This window comes from Dipodomys merriami, unplaced genomic scaffold, assembly GCF_024711535.1.
Source record: "Dipodomys merriami isolate MVZ:Mamm:240054 unplaced genomic scaffold, mDipMer1.0.p SCAF_91, whole genome shotgun sequence".
Taxonomy (NCBI): Eukaryota; Metazoa; Chordata; class Mammalia; order Rodentia; family Heteromyidae; genus Dipodomys; species Dipodomys merriami.
The window spans coordinates 1,356,110-1,366,269 of NW_027206524.1; the positions used below are offsets into that span (position 1 = coordinate 1,356,110).

Sequence of the window (10,160 nt, forward strand, 5' to 3'; positions counted from 1 at the left end):
TCACTATCTATATAAAGCACCATCATTATTAAGAAAGACAATTTTGAATGTTAATATCATCTAACTTACTTCACTTTTTCCTTGTATGTGCTTTAACCAGCCAATTTATTTATTACAGCAAAACCTTGAGATATGATTATTATCTTAATTTCATGAATAGGGAATTGAAGTTCAATGAGAGAGATTACTAAGGTCACATATTTAAATAGTAAGAGGTAAAGCTAGGATTTGTCCTGAAGTTACCCTGAATCCAAATTTCATGTTCCAAATACTTTGGGAGACCATAATTTATTATTCACCAGTACAGAAAGAAGGTAGTACCAATAATTTTAGTGGAATAACTTGACTGTAATAGGAAAATTGATGGTTGTCACTTCATTGATATTGTACTGTAGTTCCTTTCCAATAATTATTTCCACCTGTATATGCAGGAGAGCTTGAAGAAGTCTGTGCTTTGCAGAATAGAACAGGCACTCAGTTTGAAGTTAGTATTCTAATTGACCAAAGATTAGCCTACTGGAAATACCTATTAAAACCGCTGCAGAAAATTTATGAGCTAAATAGAAATCTGAGAACTAAAATTGCAATCCTTTAGAACATGGACCATATATTTTACCCTAAAACTAGAATTAAAAAACAAAAATTAAAGAGTAAACATTAAATAGAATACTATCCATGCAACTTGTTTAATGAAATTGTCATGAGTGAGCTATGTCAGAAATGTAAATGGACAGGTTTGTGTCTTTTCCATGAGGTTAAAATTTATTGAATTCACAAGCTACATATTTTTTATCATTAATTTGCCAACTAGTACTATTATTGCTTAGTAGTCATGGCTATTGCCCATCACATTCTTTTTATTCCAATATTATTAATATTAATTTAGATCACACATTCACATCATATAATAATAAATAGGTTACCAAATGGCTAAAAAATGAATAAAATGGTTGTTGGTTCAAAAAGGCCTCGCTGATGGCTCAACATGATTTTGCATTTAATTCTCTCATCCACCATGAATTAATCTTATATGGTGTGAGGTTAAAGCTAGTGATAATTTTTTTGTTCTTTTCTTTCTCTCTCTCTCTCTCTTCTAAGCCCTTCAATGAATACACTATCCCCATCACTGTCACATAGCAAATCAATTGATGCTCTGAGTTGGTTGATTTCTAGATACATTACATTCATTTATTTACCTGGTCTACTTCACTACTCTTAATTTCTATACTTCTTGGGGTCACAAACCAAGTATCTATGATGTCAGTAGACAATTTCATTTAATGGGATCATCAATAAATATATAGTTCATCATTGACTGAAATGTAATGCAGTTCATGATTTTACTGTTTTACAATCCATAAATAGATCTATCCTCATATTTATGTAAAATTTCCTAATATTATTTAGAATATTTTACAGTTCATTATGGAAGTCATATACAAATTTTGTTAAATATATTCTCAGGTATTACATTTTTTGGTTAGTATAAATGATAACTTAAATTTTCTCTTATAATGAGTGTCTGCTAGCATATAGAAAAGAAAATAATTTTATATATTCTTGTATCCCATAGCTTTATTATTTTTAAATGCTATAGTTTATTTATAGATTTACTTATATTTTCTATGTACACTTAAGTCATCTTGTGCTTGGCATTCTAGCTAAGCTTGGAGGACATATAAGCTCATGTATGTGAGTTTGGAGAGTAGATCTGTGAGCTTAGGAGAATAGTTTTACATCTTTGGAACTCCATAGTGTCTTTGTCTTTTATAGGAGAATAACTATTAGTTGTGCTAATTCATAAATTGTGGGCACTGGAAATACTTAGGAAGACAAAAAATACAGCAACCATATCCATCCATACACATAAAGTTTCTGATCCCAAATGTTTGGGTTAGCGCCAAATTTCTTCTCAATAATCTTTGTAATTGTAGGGCTCCGTTGGGTTTGAGAAACACCGGAGTAGAGAATATTTCGAGTATCTTCACGTTTAAAATTCCTATGAGCTTGGTAAAGAAACGATTGTCTCTAAGAGTCAAATTAAGCAATTCTAAGGAGTAAACATTTCTTCCTCCTTAGGGAGGGTGGTCTCTGAGGAAGGCCTTAAGAAAGCCCCAGTCTTCATGCTCAAGTCACTGAGATCTGTAATTCAGAATCACACTCTTTATTTTCTCTTATCCACAGGTCAGGAACAGGTATCGTCTCTTTTGGGGAAGCAGGAGGGCCCTTTGCACAAATTAACACCTGTAAATCATATTCTTCAAAACAGAGAGAGGAGATAAATGAGAGATTCTGATGTTTGACTCAAGCTAGTGACAGAAGGCTCTGAGCTCCAAGCTATCCTCTTTTATTCACCATGTTTTTATGCTTTCCAGCACTATTTTAACACTAGACAGTTTATATTAGGGATCTATATAAAGGAAGGTAAGTGCCTACTGACCCTGGCTGTAACTTTTGGCTTTTGGCTAGTGACATGATGTGTGTTGTCTCATCTATCAAATGGGGTTAGTAATCATGTCACATAGCTCTTAGAACAGAACCTCCCACACAAAGTAGTCCTAAACAAGTGTTAGCCTTAAAATGTTACTATTAATTCTACTGGTGTTGAGATGTTGGAAAAACATGACCTCCATTCTTATCTGATACAGAGCCATGGTAACTTCTGCCTGTTTTTCAGTAGTCACTTCCAGAAAGAGATTTAGGTTTCAGCAACTGAAACAGAATCAGGAGCAGGGAGGACACAGTAAAGGACTGACACACACATGTACACACAGACATATTGACTGAAGTATGGTATATACAGGGAAGATTCTAATGGTGTAACTCCTTCCAACAACTAACTTACAGTTTAACAGAATGAATGTTAGGAGGCTGGAACATGTGTTGGTGAGGAGGGGGTGAGGTCAAGGGTGGCAAGAGTGGTCAAGGAAAGAGGAGTGGCAGAAAGTGGAGAGAAGAAGAGTGGACAAATGTAGTTATAAAATTCAATGTACATATGTGAAAATGGAACCAGGTAAATTGAGGGGATAAGTGGGGTTGAGAGGGATGGGGGAGATCAATGAAAATGGTGACATTGATCAATATGCATTGTACTCATAAGCTGGCAGATTGAATTTGTACTACTTAAAAATAAATTTTGAAAAGATACTTGTCTTGTTTTCAGTAGCCCTTTCTGAAGAAGCACCAGCTCTCACCACAGAGGCAAAGTTTAGCCTGTTCGTTGTTCAGGAGGTTAACTTTATTTGGTAGTTTGCTGCTGCCCATAGCAAATGGTAAAAACAAACAAACAAAAATCCCCACCCTCAAGTATTTCAGTGGATTTTTTCAAGAATAAGGGATGGATATGGGAGAGTGGTTGTGGTGTAATTGTTTTTTTTTTTCCCAAGTAGTTCTCTTGTTTGTTTCCAGAGACTTCCGTCCTCAGAGGAGAATGGAAACCAAGAATTCTTCCATGACAGAGTTCATCCTTGCAGGATTAACAGACCAACCAGGACTTCGGCTCCCTCTCTTCTTCCTGTTTCTAGGTTTTTATGTGGTCACCATGGTGGGAAACCTGGGTTTGATCACTCTGATAACTTTCAACTCACACCTGCACATGCCCATGTACTTCTTCCTCTTCAATCTTTCCTTAATAGATTTCTGTTACTCTTCTACTATCACTCCCAAAATGCTGATGAGTTTTATCTCAAAGAAGAATATTATCTCGCATGCTGGGTGCCTGACCCAGCTCTTTTTCTTCTGCTTCTTTGTTGTCTCTGAGTCCTTCATTCTGTCAGCGATGGCATATGACCGGTATGTGGCCATCTGTAATCCCCTGCTGTATACGGTTACCATGTCTCCCAAGGTGTGTTTCCTCCTTTTGCTGGGTGTCTACGGAATGGGATTTGCTGGAGCCATGGCCCACACAGGAAGCATAATGAGTCTGACCTTCTGTGCTAACAACCTTGTCAATCATTTCATGTGTGACATCCTTCCCCTCCTCGAGCTATCCTGCAATAGTACCTATATAAATGAGTTGGTGGTCTTCATTGTGGTGGCCATTGACATTGGAATGCCCATAGTTACCATCTTTATTTCGTATGCCCTCATCCTCTCTAGCATTCTTCACATGCAATCCACAGAGGGCCGGTCCAAAGCCTTCAGCACCTGTAGTTCCCACATCATTGTTGTTTCTCTTTTCTTTGGTTCTGGAGCTTTTATGTATCTCAAACCTCCTTCCATTTTGCCTCTTGATCAAGGGAAAGTGTCTTCTCTATTTTATACCATTGTGGTACCCATGTTAAATCCATTAATCTATAGCTTCAGGAATAAGGATGTCCAAGTCGCTCTGAAGAAAACCTTGGCAAGGAGGATATTTTCTTAAGAAATGAACTGTATTTATACAAGGAGAAAATGCTTCATTTGTGTTTATGTTTGTAATGAAGGATTAAAGTTTTAATTTTTTCCTGGCTTGTAGACAGAATTTTAAGTCTCTACATTTGATTGTTTAATGCAGGTCTCTTTGACATTTACTCTACCTCAACTATTCCAAGATTTCTTTTTTTTAAAATTTTATTTTATTTGTGAACATACTGTACAGAGGGGTTACAATTACATGGGCAAGATAATACATTTCTTACCAAGCATTGCAGCCTCCTCCTTTGTTTACCCTTCACCTCCCTTCCCAGCCTCCCCCCTCCCCCCCACCCAATCCTTCCCCCCCTCCCCCCCACCGACATTGTAAAGCTCCTTTTTGACATGACAATTTGTACTTCTCATTGTTGCAACAGGTCCACCTGAATCCTTAAATGACTTGTTTTTCCCCATCTCCTCCATAAGTTATACTGACATCAAATATATTGAAAGCGGGGGTTATACTGTGGGGGAGGGTCATACAAAGCAACAAAAATAAACTTATAAATGCGTTAGAAACACATGCATGAAAGAAAAAAACATTAAAATACCTATCTAAGGATTCATTTTCCTAACATCACATTATCTGACTTTTTCCGCTTGACTCATACATATACTAGATATTGCAAATAAGGGAAACCATGGGACCTGTGTTTCTTTGTGCCTGGCTTCCTTTATGATGAAGGTTTTGGAAAAATTAGGAATCCATGGAACATTCCTCAATACAATAAAGGCTGTATATGACAAACCTACAGCCAGCATTATACTTAATGGTGGAAAACTAAAGCCATTTCCTCTTAACTCAGGAACAAGACAAGGATATCCACTCTCTCCACTTCTCTTCAATCTAGTATTAGAATGCCTAGCTACAGCAATAAGACAAGATGCAGACATAAAGGGGATCCAAATAGGGAAAGAAGAAATAAAACTCTCCCTCTTTGCAGATGACATGATCTTATATTTAAAGAATCCCATAGACTCCACTCCCAAATTACTCAAGCTGATTCAAAACTTTGGCAAAGTAGCAGGTTATAAAATTAACCCCCCAAAATCAATGGCTTTTCTATATGCCAACAATGAGAAAAGTGTGGCTGAAATTAGGAAAGCAACTCCATTTGTAATAGCCCCACAAAAAATAAAATACCTAGGAATTAACTTAACCAAAGAAGTGAAGGACCTCTATGATGAAAACTTTAAAATCTTGAAAAAGGGGGCTGGGAAGGTGGCTCAGTGGTAGAGCGCTTGCCTTGCAAGCCTGAGGCCCTGGGTTCGATTCCTCAGCACCATATAAGCAAAAAGAAAAAAAAAAGCCGGAAGTGGCGCTGTGACTCAAGTGGTGGAGCGCTAGCCTTGAGCTGAAGAACTGAGGGACAGTGCCCAGGCCCAGAGTTCAGGCCCCACAACTGGACCAAAAAAAAAAAAAAAAAAAATCTTGAAAAAGGAAATCAACACAGAACTTAAAAAATGGCAAAACCTCCCATGCTCCTGGATTGGAAAGATTAACATCGTGAAAATGGCAATACTTCCCAAGGCTATCTACAAATTCAACGCAATACCTATCAAAATTCCAACCTCATTCTTCAAGGAAATAGAAGAGGCAATACAAAAATTCATATGGAACAACAAAAGACCCTGAATAGCAAAAATGCTCCTCAATGGAAAGAACACTGCTGGAGGAATATCAATACCAAATTTCAAACTCTACTATAAAGCCATAGTAATCAAAACAGCTTGGTATTGGCATAAGATTTCTTAATTTTATGCATACTTTTATATAATTATAGATTGTTTATGTTGAATGGGCCTTTTGAATCATTTGATCTAGACTCCTCACTTCAGAGATATTAGAAACTTAAAACTACATTGTTACTCAGGGACACAAAATTATCTGTTATCATGACTGAAACTCAAATCCACGCCATTGAAATTCAGGCTTCTTTATTTCCATGCCATATTTTCTTCTTTATCACTATCCTTGTAGATTTCTTCAAAAATATGATAAACACCAAAATGTGACTCTATTCAATAATAACTTCTCAATAAGCAAGTTTGGAATAATACATTTTTTATTGTAAAAATACTGTACAGAGGGGTTATAATTACATGGGCAAGATAATGAGTACATTTCTTATCAAGCATTGTAGCCTCCTCCTTTGTTTCCCCTTCCCATCCCTTCCCATCCTCCCCCTTGCCCCCCCAATCCTCCCTGTTCCCCCTCCCCCACTCCCCAAACCAAAGTTGTAAAGTTCGTTTTTGATATAACGACTTGTACATCTCATTGTTGCAATGGGTCCACCTGTATCCCTATTTAAACAATTTGTTTTTCCCCTTCCCTTCCCCAAATTATACCGACATTAAATACAGTGAAAGCAGGGGTTATACTGTGGGGAAGAGACATACAAAGCAACAAAGAAATCATCTTATAAATGTGTTAGAAACAATCACATGAAAGAAAAAAATTTGAATACATATCTTAGGGTTCATTTCCTTAACATCACCTTTTCTGCATAACTCAGACATATACTAGATATTGCAAATAAGGGAAACCATGGGACCTATGTTTCTTTGGGCCTGGCTTACTTCACTTAATATAATTTTTTCCAAGTCTTTCCATTTCCTAACAAATGGGGCAATGTCATTCTTTCTGATGGAGGCATAGAATTCCATTGTGTATATATACCACATTTTCTTGATCCATTCATCTACTGAGGGGCATCTGAGTTGGTTCCATATATCTTAGCTATAGTAAATAATGCTGCAATGAACATAGTCGTGCTGGTAGCTTTAGTGTGGTCTTGTTTGTAAACATTTGGGTAGATGCCCAAAAGTGGGATTGCTGGGTCATAGAGGAGCTCTATGTGTAGTCTTTTGAGGAACCTCCATACTGCTTTCCAAAGTGATGTTGAACAAGTTTACACTTCCACCAACAATGCAGTAAGGTTCCCTTCTTTTCACATCCCCTCCAGCATCTATTGTTATTAGAGTTCTTGATTTTAGCCATTCTGACTGGAGTGAGGTGGTATCTCAATGTTGTTTTGATTTGCATTTCTTTTATGGCTAGGGAGGTTGAGCATTTCTTCATGTGTCTATTGGCCATCCTTCTTTCCTCTTCAGAGAAGTTTCTCTTTAAGTCTTTAGCCCACTTATTTATTGGGCAGTTGTTTCTTTGAAGATTTGTTGTTGGGGATTTAATTTTTTGAGTTCCAGGTATATTTTAGATATGAGACCCTTGTCCGTTGTATGGTCAGTGAAGATCTTCTCCCAATCCATGGGCTTTCTATTGATCTTGCTAGCTATGTCCTTTGCCATGTAGAAGCTCTGCAATTTCATGCAATCCCATTTGTCCAACCTTTCTTTGATTTGTTGTGTTTCTGGGTCTCTATTAAGAAAACTTGGGCCTGTGCCAAGGAAATCTAGGGTTTCTCCTATTCCATCCTGTAATGTTTTCAGAGTGTCTGCTTTGACTCCAAGGTCTTTGATCCATTTGGAGTTGATTCTGGTGCAGGGTGATATATAAGGATCTAGCTTTAGTTTTCTACAAGTTGTTAACCAATTTTTCCAGCACCACTTACTGAAGAGGCTGTCTTTCTTCCATTCTATTTTTTTAGCACCTTTATCGAAGATTAGATGGCTATAGGTCTGTAGGTTCATTTCTGGGTTTTCAATTCTTGGAATAATACATTTTTAAAGGTAAGCTGAAATCTGCAGAACATTTTTGGTCTTGATTTCTGCAATAGCAGCAGAAATTGAGGAATGCAGGTGTTGAGGGAAAAAACTTTGATTTTCTATTGCTCCTCTTGGAAGGGTAAGAAGAAAGAAGCAACATTTACCTCCATCATGTGGCTGTAGGAAGAGAGGCAATATAGATGAATGAGCCATCCCAAGAAAATGTGCTAAACAAGCATACAACCAGGGGAAAGGATGAGAATTTAGTTCCAACATGGGCAACATTCTCTTTAATAGAGGTTGTAGATTTGTTGAGTTAGAATCAAAGGAACGGATATATCTGTTTATATTTGTGTAACTTGGGTTTTGGAGAGACACAAAGGGAAGGAGAGAAAGAAAAAGGAAGTACAATAAGCCATCACCTATTTTGTGGCAAACATTCACTTAATTATATAGTCAGATTCTTGGAGGTGAAGAAGGAGGTCCCAGAGGAGGTAAGTGACTTGCTTCAACCAGAACTCATTTATTCTAGTAACTGTGGTAATACAAGAGGCAATATGCTATTCTAGATGGATCCTGGCCTTAGAAGAACAAAGATCTGGATAAACCACTAAGTTTTCTCTGCTAGGAATAATTTTTCAATAAAAAGAAAGTAAAATGTGCCTTATTGTGCCATAGTATCTTTGAATAAAACATGCCAGGTATTATGAAGCTCAGTGAATATTTTTCAGTCCAGTTTTACCTGACCCAGGAACCAGGTAACTCCTTTGAACTATTCAATTACCTTTCCCTTCAGGTACTTCACCTTGGATTTTACTTCACCTTGGATTAGAAATTCAAATGACTTCAAGGTGAAGTGACTTGAATCTAATTTTACTTGAAACTTAATTATTATATTATTTTATGAGAATTATTCCTTTCACCTGGATCTCAAGAAGAGCATATTGTCCTGAGTCAAACCATAGAGATTCTAAGTTGAACCACAACATCATACCACAACATATGGCTCTGTCATAGTTTTCTGTTTGTATAGATATGTAAAGCCTTTGGACTGATTTCCTTGCCTTTAGTCTTTTCTTGTTCCAGCGAATTGTTGAACTTTATTCAATGATATTAGCTACTATTATTCTTATAAATGGTGAATGAATTTTATTTATCTAATAAATTTAAAATGAAAGTAATATATTTGAAGCTGCTAATTCATAACAATAGTAACAGTTAGACATTTGTGTCATCTTTGTGTCAGAAAGTGTATCATTTAATTATTGAAATAATCTTTAGAGTTGTAGTTATTTTCCTCATTTTTAAATAAAAAATTTAAAACCTCATAGAAAAGTCAAGCAAATTTCCCATGTCATATGGATTTGTGATGAGATTTACATGCTTTCAAAGTTTATGCTTGGCATACTTTTTTTTGTTAGGGTACATTTCAGAGCAAAGGGAGACGGGCTATTAATAAATTTTTCCCTGGGATAGAAGGTATAACTTGGTACTATCCCAGAAAATCCAAGAATTAGAATAGGCATGAATTCTATACTGTATGCTGTCACTATTAATTATACCCCAATAAATAATAGGAGCCGTTGAGAGGACATCTTCATTTGGAGAAAAGCATGTGTTCATCTTTGTATTCAAGTTCTAAGATGGATGTAGAATAGCTTTTAGAATTATCTAGAAAAATGTTGGATACACAGAGAAGGAAATTTCATAGGTGATTGAAAACTAATGATACAAATTTAGAGCCCTTCTTAAGGGTTCTGTGTTTGAAACAAAAAACAAATGAGTTCACCAACATTTTAAGAAAGCAGAAAAAGTGGAGTAGGTTAGGAATGGGACAGCGGTAACTGGTATGAAGGAAGAGAAATTAAAAGAATATAGAAGATGCCTCTAGGAGACTCAAAGTTTCTTTCTGGCACATTACATTGCCAACTATATTTACTAAAACAAACTTAACATTAAATATAATGTAGACTCATATGACTGTTAACAGACTGATTATCCTTATTTTCTGAGGAGCTGAGGGGAGGCTATGTTATTAAAGTCCCCTCTCTGTCATTACTTTTCTCATATCAGTGTACTTATTGAAGTTGGAATCCCAGTGT

General features: G+C 36.4%; 1 protein-coding gene across 1 annotated transcript; it reads left to right on the forward strand.

Moving 5' to 3' along the window:
- Positions 1-3,427: 3,427 nt before the first annotated feature.
- Positions 3,428-4,363, forward strand: LOC138821346 (olfactory receptor 8B12). The gene has a single exon (XM_070013505.1). The coding sequence runs from the start codon at positions 3,431-3,433 to the stop codon at positions 4,361-4,363; it is 933 nt and encodes a 310-aa protein (XP_069869606.1). The 5' UTR covers positions 3,428-3,430.
- The last annotated feature ends 5,797 nt before the right edge of the window (positions 4,364-10,160 follow it).

Coding starts and splice junctions, on each gene's coding strand:
- LOC138821346 (XM_070013505.1), top strand. CDS start 3,431: ATGGAAACCAAGAATTCTTCCATGACAGAGTTCATCCTTGCAGGATTA.